The 23,112-nt window shown below is 42.4% G+C and overlaps 1 protein-coding gene across 1 annotated transcript in view; it reads right to left on the reverse strand.

The window, feature by feature from the left end:
- The window catches only part of LOC140206151 (probable voltage-dependent R-type calcium channel subunit alpha-1E), a 632,362-nt gene that overhangs the window by 457,996 nt on the left and 151,254 nt on the right, over positions 1-23,112 (reverse strand). Inside the window, exons 3-4 of the mRNA XM_072274389.1 lie at positions 12,333-12,438; positions 11,743-11,882 (exon numbers count right to left, since the gene is read on the reverse strand). Coding sequence (XP_072130490.1) covers positions 11,743-11,882; positions 12,333-12,438 — 246 coding nt within the window. The remainder of the gene's footprint in view (positions 1-11,742; positions 11,883-12,332; positions 12,439-23,112) is intronic.

The raw sequence follows: 23,112 nt of genomic DNA on the forward strand, positions 1-23,112 counted from the left end.
TGTGAGCCGTTTTGTGGGTGTGCCATTACGAATCTTCACACTTTTTGTCACAATTCCAGACTTCGGGCATTCTGCGAATCTGGAATTTTCCCGTGCTTCCAAATCTATGAATCAGTGTGAAAAATCCAGTGGTCCCACCTCTGAACTCTGGTAAAACAAATGATCCAAACAACTTTTCAATGGCACAACTTGGAGAGCTGCTGTCTCACGGTTACAATGATCCTTGTTAAATCCCGACCTCCACTGCTGTTACACAAAGTTTAACAACCACCCAGTAAATGGAAGAGTTTCATCAAACTGCTCCAGCCTCCTCAAATAAATGCGGCTGGTAGGTTAACTGTAAATCTCCCACAGTAGAATCTCACTTCATCACCCCCTCCCCCACTCATCTGGCTTCACCTGTCACCTTCTAGCCTGTACTCCTCACCCCCTCCCCCAAGTTCTTATTCTGGCTTCTTCTTTCCTTTTCAAAAAGGTCTCTGGCTATTGTGCATCTGCAGAATCTCTTCTGTTTGATAGATCAGTTTGTCAGCAAATGTCCAAAAACAGAAGTGACGGTGGCAGCATGAATTGGGAAGTACCATATAGATATTCAGCAGCTGGAATGTTGATCACTACAATACATAACCTCATGGCTGGTATATTCCACAATATGCAATCACCATTAATGTAGGGAACCAACTAATTCAATGAGGCAGAAGAACTAACTGAGTGGCAAAACCAGCATACAAAAGACAGAGCTAAACAATTCCATCACAAATAAAGACGATTCATAGAGGTCCATAACATGGAAACTTTGGCCTCGCTCATCCAAGCTGACCAAGATGTCTACTTGAGTTAGTCTCAGTTAAGAGTGTCCCTTATCCTTCTAACAGGCCCATATCTCTCTAGATCTTTCCAGGCCATGAACCTGTCCAACTGTCTTTTAAATCTTGTAATTGTACCCATCTCTTCCACTTCCTCTGCCAGCTTGTTCATATACCCACCACTGCACGAGAAGGTTGCTACTAAGGTTCCCTTTAACTCTCCTCCCCCTCAGTTATACACTCTAAACTCCTCTACCCTGCGAAAAAGGTGACCACTCACCCTATCTATTCCCTTCATGATTTCATAAACCACTAAAATGTCACCCCTCAGCCTCCTACTCTCCAGGGAAAAAAGACCCAGCCTATACAGTAACTCATAGCTTCCAGTCCAGGCCCTTCAGCCACAATATTGTGCCGACCTTTTAACTTACTCAAGGTCAATCTAATCCATCCTTCCTACATATCTCACCATTTTTTCTATCTCCAAACTAAGGGTCTCTTAAATGTGGCTAATGTATCTGCCCCTACCACCACCCATGACAGCATGTTTCACACCTACCACTCTCTGCATGAAATAAACTTACCTCTGACATCCCCAAAACTATCTTTACTAACCAGGAATCCAACCCGGTCCAGGGCGATGAAAGCACCAAATCCTAACCACTAGACCATCAGGAATCCTGACAAACTTGTTAAACTTTTCTGCATCCTTTCCAGTTTAATGACATCCTTCCTACACCTGGGCAATTGGAACTGCACACAGTAATCCAAGTGTGGTCTCACCAATGACTAGTTCATCTGCAACATGACATCCTTACTCCTGAGCTGACTGATGAAGCCCAGTGTGCAAAACACCTCCTTCTCCACTCTGCTCATCTGTGTCACCATTTTCATGGAACTATGAACCAGCAACCTTCCATTTCTCTGTTCTACAATACTTTTCAGGGCCCGACCATTTAGTGTCAAGTCCCACCCTGGTTTAACTTACCAAAATGCAACACCTCACACTTTTCAGAGTTAAATCCTATCTACCATTCCTCGGCCTACTTCCCCATCTAGATTCTGTTGTAACCTTAAATGATCTTCTTCGTTGCCCACACCACCACCAATTTTGGTGTCGTCCTCAAACCTACAAACCATTTAACAAGTATTGTCATCCAAATCATTAATACAGATGACAAATATGGACTTAGCACTGACCCCTGTTGCACACCACTAGTCACAAAGCCCCAATCTGAATACATCCTCTGACCCCTTCCTCCAAGCTAATATTTTACCCAATTAGCTAGATCTAATCTTCCAGGTCAACATACCATGAGGAACCTTGTCAAAGGCCAAGCTAAGGGCCATGTAGACAATGTCAACTGTCCTCACATACTCAATCCTCCTCGTCACCTCTTCAGAAAATTTAATCAAATTTGAGACGAGAAGATCTGCAGATGCTGGAAATTCAAGGGACAGAGACAAAATGCTGGAGAAACTCAGCAGGCAGCATCAAATTTGAGAGACAGGCATTCAGGAACACAACAGCCACAATCTCTGCTGACCATCTATTTACCATCTTTATCCCATTTACCTCTGTTCTGTTAACGTACAGAGAGAATGCGCAGTTTAATGACAGGGTCCTTAACAGTTAATGTACAGAGAGAAAGCACAGTTAATGTACAGAGAGAAAGCACAGTTTAATGACAGGGTCCTTAACAGTTAATGTACAGACAGAATGCACAGTTAATGTACAGAGAGAAAGCACAGTTAATGTACAGTGAGAATGCACGGTTTAATGACAGGGTCCTTAACAGTCAATATACAGACAGAATGCAGAGTTAATGTACAGAGAGAATGCACAGTTAGTGACAGGACCTTAAGAGTTAATGTAGAGAGATTACACACTTAATGTCAGGATCCTTAACAGTGTTAACGTACACAGAGAGAAAGCACAGTTAATGATAGGACACTTAACAGTTAATGTACAGAGAAATTACAAAAGTTAGTGACAGGACCCTTAACAGTTAATGTACAGAGAGCATGCACAGTTAATGACAGGACCCTTAACAGTTAATGTACAGAGAGAAAGCATGGTTAATGTACAGAGATAATGCACAGTTTAATGACAGGGCCCTTAATAGTTAATGTACTAGAGATTACACACTTAATGTCAGGATCCTTAACAGTGTTAATGTACAGAGAGAAAGCATGGTTAATGACAGGACACTTAATAGTTAATGTACAGAGAAATTACAAAGTTAGCGACAGGACCCTTAACAGTAATGTACAGAGAGAATACACAGTTAATAACTGGTCCTTTAACAGTATTAATGTACAGAGGGAATAGACAGCTAATGCCAGGACCCTTAGTATTAATATGCAAAGAGAATGCACAATTAATGGCTAGACCCTTATTGTACAGAGGGAGTTTAGGGTAGAAGTCCATAGTTCCCTGAAAGAATGGTAAAGAAGGCATGTGGAATGCTTGCCTTTACTATTCAGGGCATTGCGTTCAGTAGTCAGGAAATTATACTGCAGCTTATACAACTCTGGTTAGGCCACATCTGGAGTATAGCATTCACTTCTGATAGCCTCATTATAAATAGGATGTGGAGGCTTTGTAGAGGATGCAGAGAGTTTCATCAGGGTGCCATCTGGATTAGAGGGCATGTGCTATGGGGAGAGATTGAACAAACCAAGTTGTCTTTTCTGGAGTGCCAAAGACCTGATAGACATTTATAAGATTATGCAAAACATAGACAGACAGCTTGTATCTTTCTCCCAGGGTCGAAATGTTTAACATTTGAGGGCAAGCGTTTAAGATGGGAAGTGGAAAATTCAAAGGAGATGTGAGGGGTAAGTTTTTACACAGTGGTGGGTTCCTGTAATGCTCTTGCAGGGGAGGTGATGGAGACACATGTTTTAAAGGGCACCATAAATATGCAGTGAACAGAGAGATATGAGCAGGAGGTCTTTTAATTGCAGGTTTAATTAGCTCATCTCAACATTCTAGGCTGAAGGGCCTGTCCCTATGTGGTAGATTAGAACAGAACATTCTATGCTCTATTGCACAGGAGTTGAGGCCAGCTATAATCATATTGAACTGTAGGCCAGGACCGAGTGATATGATGGTCTACTCCAAATTGCCTGTACCTGCCATTTGTTTCCATTTTCTCCCCGATCAAACCTTCAGTATCCTTTGACATCCAAGGTTTCCTAATTTTGCTCTCTTTCCCTTTCACTCTTACTAGAACATACTGGCTCTGAACTCTTGCGAACTCTCCTTTAAAAGACTCCCATTTGTCAGATGGTGCTGCCCACAACATCTACTCCTGGTCTAATTTCACGAGGTCCCCTCTCGAGTTACTGAAATAAGCATTACCCAATTCAAGGCCTCAACTGGAAGACTAACATTTTCTCAATTCTGCTGACAGAATTGTGCCATATGCTTCCTCGCTAACACTTCCACCACTTTCTCAAGTTTATTTCCCAAAAGAAGGTCTGAGTACAGCCTCGTCACTTGTCTCAAAAATCTTTCATGGACCCACCTGACAAATTCCATCCCATCTAATCCTCTTGCATTAAGGCAATTCCAGTTAAAATGGGGAAATTTAAAATCCCACACTGCTATAATTTTTTATATCTATGCCTCTAATTTTGCTCTGCAGGACTTCTCCCTGTGTTGTTAGTACCGGTGAGACTATAATCTCTAGTTATTCTCCTTCTCCCTCAGAATGTTCCGTATTGACTCAAGAGGCATCTCTGACTCTGGCACCAAGGAGGCAGCAGGCCATTCTGGAGTCTCACTCAGCCACAGAAGCACCTGTCTGTCCCCATCACTAACAAATCCCCCACTGCTACTGCTCGCCTAGATGTTTCCCTCCCTGTTCTGCATCAGAACCAACTTTGCTGGTGCCACCACAGTCATATCCAAAACGATATCTGTTTAACACAGGGCACCATCAGTCCTTATGGTGGTCTCCTGTCACCAGTGGGTATCTGCGGTGTGACCAACTCACTGATTGTGACACCGACCATATACTGTGCATCCCAGATACTTTACAGAGCCTAACTGCAGCTGAAACCTCCCCAGGTGGTCTGACGGGAGCTGCAGCTAGACACACCCATTAAAGGTCGAAGTCACCACTGAGACTGGAAATGTGCCGAAGGCCCCACAATTTACAGGAGGAGCGTTCCTCTGACTTACCTTGCAAATCCATTATCACCAGTCCTTTCTCCAAAGGGAGAGAACAAACATTAGCAGATTATAACTCTGCCTCTTCACCAAATCCTGACCTACACCAAAGCCTTACCATTTACCAGAACATGGCAGCTGCTGCTCTATGTGGTGCTCATCTACCTAAGCTACCAACTTCAGATATCCTTGAATGCCCACAGAGGACTCTCTGTTCCTTTATACCTCCTGGAGGCCTGCCATTCATTGTCTAGTTCCTTTCCTTAAGCAAGCTTCCAAAGTGCATCGCTTTATGATCATCAGGATTACGTTCCATCTGCCATCAGTACGCCCATCTGACCTCTGCTCAACATCATCTTGTAATTTCATAAGGTCTTAAGAGTACTACAACACATCCTTCAGCCCATCTAGTCCATGCTGAGCAATGATTCTGCCCAGTCCCAGTGACCTTCATCTCCATGCGCTTTCCATCAAGAGGAACAAATGCTGAAGGAACTCAGTAGTTTAGGCAGTAGCAATGGAAAGGAATAAAGATTCAACATTTCAGGCTAGGACTCTTCATCAAGATTGTAAAGGAAGGGCGAAGAATAAGAAGGTGATGGGGGGGAAGAAGTACAAACTAGAGTGTGAGAAGTGAAGCTCGGTGAAGGGTCATTTAGGTGGGTGGGGGAGGGGGGAGGTGAGAAGCTGCGAGGTGATACAGAAAGAAAAGGTAACGGGACTGAAGAAGAAGAAATCTAAAGGGAAAGGAGAGTGAACCAAGGGAGAAAGGGAAGGAGGAGGGACACCAGTCAGAGGTGATCAGCAGGTGAGGTGAAGAGAAAGTGTAAAAGGTGAGCCAGAATAGGGAATGAAATAACAGAGAAGGGGGAGGGGGTAAAAATTACTGTAAATTGCAGGAGGCACAGGACTACTGACAGCTTAATGTTCTGGGGCTTAGTTATTTTAGATACAATAGAGTGGGAGGGATTATGTTATAAGACCACCCAATAGTCAGCAGGATTTTGAGCAGCAAATTCGTAGAGAGGTTGTTGACAGTTACAAGAAACACAAGATTGTACTAGAAGCTGATTTGAACTTTCCACATTTTGACTGGGACTCCCATACTGAAAAAGGGCTGAATGGGATAGAGTTTGTCAAGTGTGTTCAGGAGAGTTCCTTCAATCAATACATACAGGTCCCAACTAGAGACTGTAAAGAACTGGATCTCCTATTACGGAATGTCTTCAGGGCCTGTGACATAACTGAATGTAGAGAACACTTTGAATCTAGTGATTGTGGATACAGTAGGGTCTTTTTAGAGATTCTTGAATACGTGTATGAAGCTTAGAAAAATAGAGGGCTATGGGTAACCCTAGATAATTTCTAAAGTATATGTACAGGAAAACAGCATTGTGGGCCAAAGGGCCTGTATTGTGCTATAGGTTTTCTATGTTTCTATAACATCATTCGTCTCAAGATTGGGGGAATCAGAGGTGAACAGCATAAGCAACTTTAAATTCCTTGGTGTTATCATTTTAGGGGATCTGTTCTTGGCCAGCATGTAAATACATTTATGAAGAAAGCACGGCAGTACCTCTACTTCTTTAAAAGTTTGCAAAGATTCGGCATGACATCTGAAACTTCGACAAATTTTTATAGATATGTAGTGGAGATGACTGGTTCCATCATGCCTGGTATGGAAATGCCAATGCCCATGAATGAAAAATCCAACAAAAGGTAGTGAATACAACCCAGTCCATCATGGGTAAAGCCCTCTCCAACACTGAACACAAGTACATGAAGCCCTGTCACAGGAAAGCAGCACCTCTCATCAAGGGGCCCCACCACCACTCTTCTCATTGCTACCATCAGGAAGGTGGTACAGGGGCCTCATGACCCAGACCACTGAGTTAAGGAACAGTTATTACCCCTCAACCATCAAGCTCTTCAACCAGAAGGAATAACTTCACTCAACTTCATCCACCCCATCATTGAGATGTTCCCACAACCCATGGACTCACTTGCAAGAACTCTTCATTTCATGTTCTCGATATTTATTGTTTCTTTTTCTTTTGTATTTACAGTTTGGTGTCTTTTTCACATTGGCTGTTTGCTCATCCTGTTGGATGCAATCTTTCATTGATTCTATTGTTTTTCTTGGATTTACTGTGTATGCCTACAAGAATCAAATCTCAGGGTATAATATGGTGGCACATATGCATTTTGGTAATAAATTTAGTTGGAACTTTCGAACTTTGAATTATGGAGCAGGGTGGGTCTGGTCTGCAGGTTGAGATTCTAAATTCGAGAAAGGCCAGTTTTGATGGTATCAGAAAGGATCTGGAAAGTGTGGATTAGGACAAGTTGTTTTGGCAAAGGTGTACCTGGTAAGTGGGAGGCCTCGTAAGTTGTTGAGAGTACAAAGTTTTCACAATCTTCTCAGATTAAAAAGCAAGCGTAACAGATTTAGGAAACCTTAGTTTTCAAGAGAAACTGAGACTATGAATAAAGAGAAGGAGGACATGCATAGCAGGTAAAGGCAGGAAGGAACAAATGAGGTATTTGAGGAGTATAAGAAAGGCAAGAGAGCACTTAAGAAGGAAATTCAGAGGGCGAAAAGAAGGCTTGACATTGTTCTGGCAAACAAGGTTAAGGAGAATCCCAAGGCTTCTACAGATATATTAGGAGCAAAGGGAAGCAAAAGGATAGCAAAGCACAAAATTAAACCTATTGGAGCTTAGAGTGGACTTCTATGCATGGAGCCAAAAAAGATGGGGGAAGATCTTAAATGTATTTACTCAGCAGAAGGACACAGAGTCTATAGAAATGGGGCAAAACAGAAGTGTGGTCATGGACCATATATAGATTACAGAGGAGGAGGTTCTTGAAGTCCTGAGGCGAATTAGGCTGGATAAATCCTCGGGGCTTGACAAGGTGTTCCCTTGGACCTTGTGGGAGGTTAGTGCTGGAATTGCAGGGGCCCTAGCAGAGGTACTTAAAACATCTGTATCCACAGGTGAGGTGCCAGAGGATTGGAGGATAGATAATGCTGATCTGTTGTTTAAGAAAGCCTCTAAGAATAAGCTGGGAAATTATAGGCTAGTGAGACTGACAACAGTAGTGGGTACATTATTGGAAGGTATTCTAAGGGACCAGATATATAAATATTTGGATAGCATAGACTGATTAAGTATAGTCAACATGGCTTTGTGCATGGTAGGTCACATGAAACCAATCTTAAAAGAGTTTTTCCGTGATGTTTCCAGGAACGTTAATGAAGGAATAGCAGTGGATATTGTCTACATGGATTTTAGCAAGGCATTTGACACGGTCCCATCAAAATTAGCCTTACTCCAAATTAATTATCTCAATCCAAGGACCAAACCTATCCTTCTCCATAATTATCTTGAAACTAATGGAATTATGATCACTAGATCCAACGTGTTTTCCCCAACACACACTTGTCACCTGCCCTGTCTCATTTACTAATAGGAGATTTGGTATCACGTTCTCTCTAGAAGGAACATCTATATATTAAGGAAACCTACCTGAACACATTTGACAAACTAATCAATCCAGCCATTTTATGTGGAAAGTTATAATCACTGACAATCACAATGTTATAATTCTTGCACATCTCTTTACACATTTGCTCCTCTAAATCCTACTGACTAATGGGTGGACTTTAGTGTAATTCCATTAACGTATTCAATAGTTCCATTTAATATCAGAGAATGTATACAATATACAACCTGAAATTCTTGTTCTTCATAGACATCCATGAAAATGGAAGTGCGTCCCAAAGAATGAGTGACAGTTAAAGCGTAAGAACCCCAAAGCCCCCCCATGCAATGCAACAACCCTTACCCTCCCCCACTTTTTGCAAAAAACATCAGCACCCACCACCCACCAAGCATGCGATAACAAACCCCCAATAAAGACCATGATCTGCAGTACAACAAAAACTAATTGTTCACAATTTGACATGTCATAGGCCCTCCCTCTACCTAATGAAATGGCAGAGAAGTGTCACACAGCATGAGGGGGGGTCATAGAGAAAACAACTTGCTGATTTACAGTGTTAAAGACTCTTCCATTTTTTTTTTGGGATCTCCAACTTGAGAATTGGCAACAAACTCTCCCCAGCAACAAGAGAAAGAGTACAGAGGCCCAAACAGTTGATTTGCTGTTCCCAATGTTCCGTTTTCTTCCACGAAGCACTGGCACAGAATCAGCCCATTCCCAGGGCCACGAAGCCTAGGAACCCCAACTCTATCCCTTTCTTATTCCTTAGTTCCATCCAGATAGCCTGAGTAGATGAGCTCTCTAGTCTGTCCTGTCTGAGCACTACCATGACATTTTCTCTGACTCCTTTAATCCCTCCTGAATATTGAGCTGCCAGTTCTGCCCCTCTTGCAATCAAATTTCACTGATGCCAACATTACCATAATTCCATACGCTTATCCATGATGTAAGCTCATCAGCCCTACCCACAATACTCCTTGCATTAAAGTCGATGCAATTCAGAACATTATTGCCACCATGCTCAACCTTTCAGTTCCTGTCTCTGTATGTAGGCTTAATAACATCGTTCCCACAACTATCTGCCCTGTCACTGTGATTCCCATCCCCCTTCAGTTCCAGTTTAAACCCTTCAAAGCAGCACTAGCAACCCTTTCTGCAAGGATATTAGTTCAGTTGTAAACCATCCCATCTTCCCTGTAAGGCAGCCCAATGATCTAAAAATCTGATGCCCTCCCTCCTGCACTATCTCCTTAGCCATGTGTTCAACTGTGTGATCTTCCAATTCTGGCCTCACTAGCATGTTGCAGTGAGGTCACAAACCTTTAACTTAGCACCTAACTCCCTGAAATTACTTTGCAGGATCTCATCACCCTTTCTACCTTTGTTATTGGTACAACACAGACACTGACCACCCCCCACTTAAGAACTCTATGGACTCAGTCTGAGATGTCTCAGACACTGGCACTGGGAGGCAACATGCCATCCACAAATCCTGTTCTCATTGACAGAACATCCTGTCTGTTCTCCTAATCAACGTATTCCCTGCCACTACAGCATGTCTCTTCTCCCGCGCCCCCCCCCCCCCGAGTCACGGAGCCAGACTCAGTGCCAGAGACCTGACTGCTATAGCTTTCCTCTGCCAGCTCATTGCCTCCAACAGTATCCAAAGTGATATATTTGTTATTGAGGGAATCAGCCACAGGGTAGCCAGCACTGACCGCCCATTGCTTTTCCCCCTCCTAACGGTCAACAGTTACCCGTGCCCTGCAACCTTGGTGTAACTACCTTGCTGTATCGCCTGTCAATCAACAGCTCATCGTGCTCTGTAAAAAGCTGCAACTAGCTGCACTTCTTGCAGGTGTAGCCGTCAGGGACAAACCTAACAAACTTAGCAAACCTACAGAACGATAACTGTAAACAGGATCTGCAAATTGTAAACATCAGGGACTGTAAACAAACCGTTCAAATGCAGATAATAAATAAATAGCAATAAATAATGAGCATGAAATAACAAGAGTCCTCAAATGAGTGCAGCTATTCCTTTTTGTTCAAGAGCCTGATGGCTGAGAGATAATAACTGTCCTAGAACCTGGTGATGTGAGTCCTGAGTCACCTGTACTTTCTATCTAACGGCAGCAGCGAGAAAAGAACATGGCCTGGGTGGTGAGGGTCTCTGATGATGGATGCTGCTTTTCAACGGCAACGTTTCATGTAGATGTACTCAGTGGTTGTGAGGCTTTTACCCATGACATACTGGGCTGAATCCACTACCTTTTTTTTATAGGATTTTTCACTCAAAGGCATTGGTGTTTCCATACCAGGCTGTAATGCAGCCAGTCAGCACACATTCCACCACACATCTATGGAAGTTTGCCAAGGTTTTTGATAACATGCCAAATCTCCAATCAGACTTCTGGGGATGTAGGGGTGCTGTCATTCCCTGAATGGCCCCACTCACTTTTTCAAATCTCACTCCCACAATGAACGATTCAATGACTCCTCACAATCTCTGGTGATGGACTTTCTAATCACACCTCCTATATTCATATCCATATTGTTGAAATATACAACAATGGTCTCAGATATCACAGTTGAACACTCACGTGTCACAGAATTAACACCACGCCCCCCCCAAACATTATCCTAACAAGTGAATTTTGGATCAAATTTTCCAACTTGTCATGAGTCACATGGGCTTTAACCTTTTGGAGCTGTTTCCTACATAGGACCTCGTCAAAGGATTTACTGAAGTCCATGCAGATGACTGTAGCACTACCAGTAAGCTATTAGGTAATGGAGAGAAGAGTATGGGAATCAGGGACTGGAATGGTCCTGCTCTTGGTGAAGGATAAACCTAAGCAATTTTCCATATCTTACCAGTTCAGCACTGCCTGGTAACCCCTGATAATTCTGAGTGACTTGTGGGCAATGGGCAAAGCTCTTCAGGAAACCAGCCCTCATCTGACTGGACAGTATCACAAGGTACTAGACCCCTGAATCACTTCTTAATAAAGAACACTGAGGTTATGTATCAATTTGATACAGTGGGACAAAAGGAGGTATTTCAGTTGTCCAATTGATATGTGGTAGTCAAAGCCAATGGATATTTAAGGGGTGAGAACAGAAATAGAATGGCATCCCGGTAGGGTGTTGTGAAGGCGAATTGAAAGGTTTATATGAACCCCAATGGTCATGTTAGGCCACTTCCTGTGTAGTGCATTTTAAGACGAGAAGACTGAAATTACTTACCCACTCAGGACGACAATGAAATCCATTACATTCCAGCCATTCCGAAGATACGATCCTTTGTGGAATACAAATCCCAGTGCTACAATTTTAATCCCAGCTTCAAAGCAAAAGATCCCAATAAAATATGGCTCAGTTTGTTCCTGACGGAGGGAACATAAAAGACAATTGAAAGATTATAACAGAATGTGTTTGAAATAATTATATTGGAGAATAACTTTGACCAAACATTGGTATGCAAAGGTAGCTCATCAAATGACCACCACAACAACGCAGATTCTAACACCGTCTCTGTCACCACCTTTTCCTCAACCTTCCTTACTGAGAAATGTATCCATATACCCAGCTCTTTCCCTTCCCACGGCTTCTCATATCTCCAATCCTGTCCTGCAAGCTCCTTAACCTTGAATCCTCACTTCCAAATCCATCTCTCAGCTCCTCGCCTCAAATCTCCAGATCTGTACCCACATAACCCTGCTAGTTAACACTTCACACATTACCAACAGAAAGTCTGAAGCTGCTGCACCCTCCACCTTCTGCTCAACCCTTACCTCTAGCAATCCCAAGTCCCCAACAGATAGCTTTGTACTCACCAAACTTCGAGCCATGGGGGTCTTGTCTCCATTCGGCAGGTGCTGTTCCAAAGCCAGCACAACACAGTTGGCAATGATTGTAGCCAGAATCATGTATTCAAATGGAGTTTAAGTGTCAAGGAAAACTAGTCATTCCATTCCAAACAAACACTCAGAGATCATCAGGCACATTTCCCAAACTCTGGCACTGACAAAATCATCACCACTATTGCGTGCCAGGGGATTTCTCTTTTGCTTCACGTCACCTCTTTACCGATGGTCTACAATCAACATATCAGGACTTTCAGGTCATGTAACCTCTCACTGTTGATCTCTCTCCACTTTCAATGAGTTCATCAACAGCTTTATGGGAAGAATGTAAACAGATAAATGTGCTAATAAGCAGCAAATGTTTGATAATTCTGTTCGGGGCTAATTGATAATTACCATGATTCAATGTTGGAGGTGCTAAACCAGAAATTTGCAGGTTTCACACAGAAGTACTAAAAACATTAATTTTTGCAGAGCAGTTTGTGTGGGCTCCTTGCATTCAGTTCCAAGGAAGGTTTGGGTGCTCTGGCTGGTTCACATCAAGGATGACTCATATCTCTGGATATGACAATGGAAATCCCTGCATTGAGGTCATTAATCCTACATCCAATGAGCTGATTTTGCATCAGGCCCCCTCCTCCACCAAGGCAGTATCTGCCACTAAACATAGGCGAAACTTGTATTCCATCTCCATGTTCTTAAGGCACTGAGTATAACCGAGAAAGTACAGCAGTCTCTCTGGAAGCCCATGCACTTATGATAATCACGCATCATTCTACAGCATGACACTGAGTTATTGTGTGAGGGGTTTCACTCTGGGTGTCAAAGGTATGAGAAAAGCATACAGTAAATGGCAGGACCCTTAGTAACACTGATGCGATAGCACCCTGCAAGTGGCCACAAAAGGAGATAGAATGGTAAAGAAGGTGCATTGGCTGAGGCATTGAGTACAAGAGTAAGGAATAAATTTTCAGCTATATAAAACTTTGGTTAGGCCACATATGCGAGTACTGTGTGCGGGTCTGGTTGACTCACTACCAGAAAGATACGAAGGCTTTGGAAAGGGCAGAATCCAAATCAGGGTTATCATCACCAACATATGTCATGAAATTTGTTGTTTTGCGGCAGTAATACAATGCAATGCAGCGTCAAAATGGTTGATGTGGTGGTGTAGTGAGTAGTGCTTGTCACTTTCACTTTCAGCTTCCACTGCTGGCTAGCAGTCTTGCGAAAAGGAGAGTTGAATGTGTAAGTCTCTCCCTGTGCGTACAAAGCCTCTCCAACAGCAAGCCTCATGTAGTGCCTCCTCACTGGCGACACACGGAAACCGAACTCCTTTCGGACTCAGGCTGAACTACAGAGGATGGGGAGGAGGTCTGGCTCCTACACACATAGCACACAGGTCCACTGGTGTGTGGACACGCTCTGGTGCTTGTGAACCAGGTTCCCAGCTACGGGTAAATAGCCCCACTGCGTTGTAGGCAGCTTCAGGAGAGATGAAGGCTACAGGAGTAAACCCAGACAGAAAATCCAGAGCGGAGCTCCTAAGGCAGCTGGACATTATTGAACATCCTTCTAGCAGCTTTTGCCTGGTGCCAGACATATTGCTTCATAAGCTTTCCTTTGGACTACATTGGTGAGGTCGAGAGGGAGATCTTGGGGACTGGGCATCTCAGGATCTCCATACCTTCCGCCCAGGCTTGTGATGATGATCATCATCACCCATTGCCCTTCAAGACAGATGGATGCCAACCACCACCTCAATGCAAGACGTAAAAGTTGTAATAAATAAATACATATATAAATAAATAGTGTAAAGATGAATAAACAAGGTAACGTTCATAGACCGTACAGAAATCTGATGGTGGATGAGAAGATGCTGTTCCTAAAACATTGAATGTGTCCCTTCAGGCTCCTGTACCTTCTCCCTGGTAGTAGTAATGATAAGAAGGTATGTTGTGGATTGCGACAGATGCTGCATGGATTAGAGGGAATGAGCAAAAAGGAAAGGTTAGACAAACTGGTTGCTTTCTCTGGAACAGTTGTTGTTGTGTGGGAGACCTGATAGAAGTTTATAAGACGATGATAGTCATAGATAAGGTAGACAGTCTGAATCTTTTTCCCAGGGCAGAAATGTTAAGAAGTAGTCGTCATGCATTTAAGGTGGGTTGTGGGGGGGGGGGGGGGGGTGAAGTTTAAGTGACAAGTGTATGGTAAGTTCTCTTCTTAAACAGAGTGGTAGGTATCTGAAAAACACAGGGGGAATAGTGGACACAGACGCAATGGTGACATTTAACAAATTGGAACACAGATAGATGAAAATGCAGGGATGAGGGAAATATATAGGTAGAAAAGGACTAATCTGTCATCATGCTCAGTGAAGACATTGTGCACAATGGGCTTGTTCCTATACCATGCTCTGTGTCCCATGTAAACTCTCTTAGGAGTCAGGTTCACCTTTCAACAGGAATTCTGCAGATGTTGGAAATTCAAGCAACACACATCAAAGTTGCTGGTGAACGCTTTCTAAACTTCTTCGGTGAAAGGTTCACCATTCAGCGGTTTTCCGTGAACATGCGTCTTAATCTCAAGGAGCTAACAGTAAATGAACAAGACAGTGGCACACCCCGTCACAGCAAACACTCTGGCTCCAACTAATGGTGCAATTGTTTGTTCTTTACGTTTTTCTTATGATCGCAAGACACTAATGGATATTAAGAACACCAAGTACTGCAAGTCTACTTCACCAGCGAGTGGCTGGATAAAGAAAAAGCTGCACAGCATGTCGTGCCGTTGCCTGCTACAGCCACCCAAGGAAAAGTATCAGAAGCAGTACACGTGGAAATAGAAGTGTGAAGTGTGAAGTGTGGAAAGTGGACTAGTAATTATCTAAACATTACTAAAATTCTCATTCTGTTTGTCTGTTTGTGCTGTCATGTGACTGGCAACAATGAATATAGAATTGAGTCAGGTTTTATAAAAAAACAGACAAACATTTATTAAACTCTTCTCAAAAATAGCGAAATGTATTTAAACGACTAACTTAACCAGAAGTTAACTGCTATACGGCAACTCTGGAACAGTTCTTAAAAGGGTAAATGCGAAAACAGTTCTTAAAGTGGTAAATTCGAACACAGTTCTTAGAATGGTAAATTCGAAAGTCCAAGAGATTTATACAGTCAATTAGGAGAGACTTTCCTGAAGTAAAGAATTCCTCGAAGACATGATGTTACTGCTGATCCCAGCCAGAACCTGCCTTGTCCACAGGATTCACAACGATGGAAATAAAACAGTTTAAAGGAACTGACCTTTTCCTCTGGAAAATAGACACTGCGCAATCCTTCCTGCTTTAGCACAAGATCTCTCAAAATGCAGGTCACTATTTCTTGAACGAAGATTCAATACAGGCCGATCCTCTCCAAAACCACCAAGCGATATCAGCTTACTCAACTCGGTGAAGTCCTGTACTTTGGTAAGGTCTTCACTCTCCAATACTACTTACAACAGAAAGTAGAACTCCACTTTAAAACGAAACTGCATCATAAGATGAATACGCAGCATAAAAGAGTATCTGACAGATTAAATAACAAACTAAACTTAAAACTCAACTGCAAGAACTAACTGCGTCACCACAGGGGTCTCCCTTTTATCACCGTGGTGAACATGTCATCACGTGACCTCACACTGGTGGGAAAATTACATCACCCCATCATCACATGACCATTACCTCATGCTCATAAGATACTCAATTACATCATGGTCATAAGACAGTCACAGGTATCCATGAGGTATGTAACAGTGCCCTCAAAGTAGCCCAATCGGTGCATTAATGCAACACTTTTTTTGACTAAATGGACTTAAAATGTGCTAACTTACAGAATGCATGCAAAGGTCACAGTTAAATTGGGTTATATTCGTATAAAATTGCTCACTCGTCAACAGGCCCCACTTTCCACACGTGATTCCAGCTTTCGTGGAAACTGCGACGCGACACCACAACGCATGCGCACGGCCAGCCTCAGCAGCACCTCATGATGCGCACAGCAGTGACACCAACTGCAGCAGAAGGGTAGGGCAGCTCTATTTCGAGCGGTCACATTCTGCTAATCACCATCAGCATGTGCAGGACTGGGACAGATCAAACTGCGACCCATCAATAAGAGATAATTAAATCTTATTGTAATGAAGTACTTCGAAACACCCATCAAACCCTTTGCTGCAGTCAAAGGACAGCAGTGACTATATCATGTCCATTTAGGAGAGCGCCAACCACATCATCAAGAGAAATCAGCCATCCTGGAGGCTTTGGTGTTACTGCTTTATATCTTCTATCCAGCATTAAGGTAAAAAAATATGGTCAGCCTAATTACACTGCGTGAAAAGAGAAGAGGGACATTATGGTCAAGACATTATGCAAAACGTCGTCCAGAAGCAGCAAGGAGAGGGAGAGAACAAGCCATTTCAGCCCTGGGAAAAAGCCTCTGACTATCCACACGATCGATGCCTCTCATCATCTTGTACATCTCTATCAGGTCACTTCTCATCCTCCATCGCTCCAAGGAGAAAAGGCCAAGTCACTCAACCTATTCTCATAAGGCATGCTCCCCAGTCCAGGCAATATCCTTGTAAATCTCCTCTGCACCCTTTCTATAGTTTCCACATTCTTCCTTCTCGACACCTCCTCTGTATCTACTTCCATTCTAACCAATTTTTGCAGGAGTACCATTGAGAGTATCCTGACCAGCTGCATCCCTGTCTGGTATGGGAATTGCAAGGAATCTGACTGCAAGGCCCTATAAAGGATTGCAAGGACTACTGAGAGAATCACTGGGGTCTCTCTTTCATTCATCAGAGGTATTTATTAAGTGTGCTGCATACACAGGCTTCTTAGCATTGTCAATAATCCTTCCCAAACATCCAACTATCTCTTTGAACCCTACTGTAGCATTAGGACAAAGACTGTTATGATGGGAAACAGCTTCTTTTCCCAGGATGTGAGACTATTGATTTCCCTGCCACTACCCAGGCTTCATCACGTACAAAGCGGCAGTAGTGTTTTACTCTTACGTGTACTGTGTTGTGCACCTTGGTCCAGAGGAATATTGTTTCCTTTGATGGCATACATGTGTACAGTTAGACAACAATAAAATTGAACTTGTAATTGAACTATGGAAAGGAACCGGATATGCTGGAATACTGTACGTATACTGAATCAGGAAGCCCTCTTCCTAAAATCCAATGAACCTGGAGAGTTTTCCATAGATATAGTGTCTTTGAAAAAGGAAAAGTTACTGGCTCAGATGCAATATGCCTTAGACTGTTTATATAAAACACAAGAGAGGAAGCTTTGGAAGTTTTGAATACAAGTCTCTAATTACTTCTTGCTACAGCAGTGATTCCAGAAGACTTCAACAATGTTCATGTTGTACCCACTGGCACCAGGGTATCAATATTTCCTGTTCACTGGCATTCTAACTGGATGCATCACTGTCTGGTATGGAAGGGCCACTGCACAGGATCAGAAAAAGCTGCAGAAAGTTGTTAACTCAGTCTGTCCATTATGGGCACTTGTCTCCTCAGCGTCAAAGACACCCTCAAAAGGTGACGACTCAAAGAGGCGGCATCCATTCAGGACTCCAATCACACAGCGCATGCCCTTTTCTCATTGCTACCATCAAGGAGGTGGTACAGAAGCCTGATGACACACACTCAACGCTTCAGGAACAGCTTCATCCCCTCCACATCAGATTTCTGAATGGACATTGAACCCATCAGTATTTCATTCCCCTCTCTTTTTGCATTACTATTTTTATATATATATACACATACACACACACACATCTTGAATACTATTGTACTTTATAGCTTTTGTTATTATGTACTGCTGCCACAAAACAATGAAGTTCACGACAAACATCAGTGATAGTAAACCTGATTCTGATTCTGACCACCTCCTCACTGCTTTCCACACAATTCTAGATTCTTGCTGATGATAATTGACAGATATTCTAAAAACAAATATAACTTTTTTAAAAAAGTATCTGGTGCTTTCCCAGTGTATATGATGAATAAACTCTTCCTGGGCTTCCAACGAGGTACAGGTATCGATTTTAACCAATGTTTCAATGACAAACTCTGCCATCTTCACCAAGGATGATGATTGGGCATTTCTAGTCCAGTGGTATTTATACCCCGATCGTCCGCCCCTCCTGATTGGTTAGTCCTCATCCTATCAGGTTTCTGCTCTCCCACCTTGTTTACAATCAAATTCCAGCTCTTACTTATAGTGAGACCTTCGTCTTTGTTAAAATTCTTCTCCTCAAGTTTTATTTCAATGTCTTCCTTCACCAGACGGTCCCAAAAGCTATTCGCGTGACACAATAGTTTTGTGCCATCAAAGTCAATCCTCTGGCCATTGCAAATGTAATCTTCTGCTGCTGCTGATTTCTCCCAGTATCCAAAACAGATGCACCTCCTGTGCTCCTTGATGCAGGTTTTCATCGTGCGTCCTGTCTGGCTGATATATGCTGCTGCGCATTCACAGGAATCCAGCTGTCCTGAGTCCCAGGTCACTTTTGACCCGCATAAGTTGTGATTTGAGCTTTCTTATGGGTTTGTGTATTAATCCTGGAAATATAGGGAAGACAGGCAGTAGCGACGGGTTCCTCCTCGTTGTTAAGTTTCCTGGCATTTCCCTTGGCCCTTTAAAGGGCCCAATTGTTTTCCTTCACCTTGTAGCCACCTGATAGGATGAGGACTAACCAATCAGGAGGGGTGGACGATGGAGGTATATATATCACCTGACTGGACTGGCCCAAGCATCATCCCTGATGAAGATTGCAGAGTTTGACATCAAAAATGTCGGCTAAAATTGATACTTGTGCCCAGCTGGAAGCCTGAGAAGATTTTCTTTGAAATACAAATTTATTCTCAAATTTGCTGCAAGTATTTGTGTCAGACAGCACTCAGTACATACATTCTTTACACATGGGCATTTATACACACACACACACACACACACACAAACATTGCCTTGTCATTCTGCTGTCATTGCGCTGAGTTTGCACACTTCACTATCTTCCCCGGTACATTCTCATAACCGAGCTGATACACTCGGATCGGCTTTATGGTGCCTTTCCCACCATACACAGCAGAATATTCCATTTCTTTAGTAATAGGGATGTGTAAATGTGTATATATATTGTTTGTATACTGTATTTAATGTAGATACTGTTGTTTATTTTGTAATGTGGTTGTAACTACATTGTGGGGCACAGCATATTTTGATTCATGTATAGTCTTTGTTAACTTTGTGGGTAATTAAAGATGGTATGTCAAAGTGCCTAAAAAAAAAACAGGGCGGATCACGCTCAGTAGGAGCTAGAGAGAAAGGGAGAGAAAAAGAGAGACTGAGCTGCCAGGAGTTCACACTGAAAATAGTATGGAGCTATTTATTGTGTTTTCTGGTAGATATCTTTTTGTATATATTGACAATTTTCTTTTTGCTATTTTCGTTGATTTTTATAAGTTTGACTTCTTGACTCACTGAACAAACACCCTTGGGTAAAAGTGCCAACTGACTCCAGCCACCTTTTCTTCAGTCAAGACCCATGTATCATAACAGTATTGTATAAGTATTAAAAGCTGGGAGGTCATGGTGTGGTTGTACTTGTGAGAGTGCATGGAGTATTATGCTCAATTTTGGTTATCCTCGTATACAAAATATGTTATCAAATAGGAAAGAGTGCACTAAAGATTTATAAGATCTTGCCAAGACCTGAGGAACAGAGTTATAGGGAGAAAGATATAAGATCCTGAGGGACATAGGTCAGGTGAATGCACTCAGTCTTTTTCCCAGGGTTGGACAATCAAGAACTAGAGGGTGTAAGTTTAATTGGCAAGAGATTTATTAGGAACATGAGGGGCAACTTTATTTTTTTCGTAAGGGCATGGAGTGTATGTGTAATGAGCCGCAAGAGGAAGTGGTTGAGACAGACAGTTGAAAGGCACTTAGACAGGCACATGGATAGGAAAGATTCATTCATGGATCAAACACTGGAAATGGGACCAGCTTAAATAGTATCTTGGTCAGTATGGACCAGGTTGATCTATGATCTATGACTTCAAACGGGACACAAATGGACAGGTTGATGCCCAGAGGAATACACAGCAATGCATAATGGGTGCAGCTTCTTAGTATAGCATCATCTGCAAAGAACATCTTGTATCTATACTAGGTATTACACCATTCTTCCCAGAGCTGATCATACACTGACCACAACAGTTCCTGCATGGATAGGTAATCCATAATAGAACACTTCCTATGAAGACCCTTCTAACAATATTTTAGCTCTTGCTCCACACACACTTACAATTACGAATATTGTACTTGCTTTGAATACCTATCCACAGGCCGATTTAAGACCATGAGTCTCTGGGGAGACACGTTTTTAGGTACTCTCTTCAAAGAGACACTCCTGGCTAGCAGCGTTTCTTCCAGACATACAACCCATTGTGTTATACCACTTCCAGATACACAAAATACTTGAATAAGACCACAAGATATAGGAACAGAATTAGGTCATTTGGCCCATCAAGTCTGCTCTGCTATTTCATCATGGCTGATCCAATTTATTCCCTCTGCCCCAATCTCAGGCCTCTCCCATAGCACTTCATCCTGACTAATTAAGAATCTATCAGCCTCTGTCTTAAATATATCCAATTACTTGGGCTCCACAGCTGCCTGTGGCAATGAATTCATCACCCTGTGGCTAAAGAAATTCCTCCTCATCTCCGAACTAAAAGGATGCCCCTCTATTCTGAGGCTGTGTCCTCTGGTCCTAGACTTCCCCACCATATAAAACATCCTCTCCACATCCATTTTATCGAGGCCTTTCAACATTCAATAGTTTTCAATGAGGTCACCACTCATTATTCTGAATTCTAGCAAGTACAGGCCCAGAGCCATCAAATGCTATTCATATGATAAGCCTTTCAATCCTGGAATCATTTTCGCGAACCTCCTTTGAACCCTCTTCAATGTCAGCACATCCTTGCTTAGATAAGGTGCTCAAAACTGCTCACAATACTCCAAGTGAGGCCTCGCCAGTGCTTTATAAAGCCTCAACATTACATCTTTGCTTTTATATTCTAGTCCTCTTGAAATGAATGCCCACATCGCAATTACTTCTCTCATCAAGACTCAACCTGCAAATTCACCTTTAGGGAATCCTGCACAAGGATTTTCAAGCCCCTTTGCACCTCAAATTTTTGAATTTTCTCTCTATTTAGAAAATAGTCTACCCTTCCATTTCTTCTACAAAAGGGTATGACCATACACTTCCTGACACTGTATCCATCTGCCTCTTCTAGCTCTCTTAATTCTCTTAATCTGTCTGAATCCTTCTGTACCCCATTTCCTCAAAACTGCCATTCCACCTCTTTTCATACCATCCACAAAGCTATCAATTCCATTAATCAAGTCACTGACATATAATGTAAAAAGAAACAGTCCCAACACAGACCCCTGTGGAACAACTCTAGTCACTGACAGCCAACTAGAAAAGGCTCCCTTTATTCCCATACTTTGCCTCCTGCCAATCAGCCACTGTTTTATCTATGCTAGTATCTTTGCTGTAACACCATAGGCTCTTAACTTGTTAAGCAGCCTCATGTGCAGCACCTTATCAAAGGCCTTCTGAAAATCAAAGGACACAACACCCACACATTCTCCTTTGTCCATCCTATTTGTTATTTCTTCAAAGAATTCCAACAGATTTGTCAGGCAAGGTCTTCCCTTAAGGAAACCATGCTGACAATGACCTACTTTATCATGTACCACAAAGTACCCTAAAACCACATCCTTAACAATCAACTCCAACATCTTCAAAACCACTGAGGTTAGGCTAACTGGCCTATAATTCACTTTTGTTCTGCACCTCTCCCTTCTTGAAGAGTGGAATAACATTTGTAACTTCCATTTCTCCAGAACAATCCCAGAATCAATTGATTCTTGAAAGATAATTACCAATGCCTCCACAATCTCTTCAGCCACCTCTTTCAGAACCCTGGGGTGTATACCATCTTGACATATCTACCTCTCAGTTTCCCAAGAACCTTCTCCCTAGTAATGGCAACTTCATACACTTCTGCCCCCTGACACTTGAATTTCCAGCATTATGATAGTGTCTTCCACAGTGAAGACTGTTGCAAAATACTTAATCAGTTCGTCCACCATCTCCTTGTCCCCCATTACAACCTCTCCAGCACCATTTTCCAGCGGGCTCATATCCACTCTCACCTTTCTTTAACACTTCATTTATCTGAAGAAACTTTTGGTATTCCCTAAATATTATTGGTTATCTTACTTCCATATTTCAACTTTTCATTCTTAATGACTATTTTTAGTTGCGTTCAGTCGGCTTTTTAAAGCTTACCAATCCTCTTACTAATTAATACCTTCCTATTAACTTTTGCTCTAATATATGCCCCCTCTTTGGCTTTTATGTTGGCTTTGACTTTTCTTGTTAACCATGGTTGCCTTTAGAATACTTCTTCCTCTTTGGGATGTATATATCCTGTGCCTTACAAATTGTTTCCAGAAATTCCAGCCATTGCTTTCTGCCTTCATCCCTGCCAGTGTTCTTTTCCAATCAATTCTAGCCAGCTCCTCTCTCATGCCTCTGTAATTCCTTTTACTCCACTGCTACATTTGACTTTAGCTTCTCCTTCTCAAATTGCAGGGTGAATT

This window comes from Mobula birostris, chromosome 12 (assembly GCF_030028105.1).
Source record: "Mobula birostris isolate sMobBir1 chromosome 12, sMobBir1.hap1, whole genome shotgun sequence".
Taxonomy (NCBI): domain Eukaryota; kingdom Metazoa; phylum Chordata; class Chondrichthyes; order Myliobatiformes; family Myliobatidae; genus Mobula; species Mobula birostris.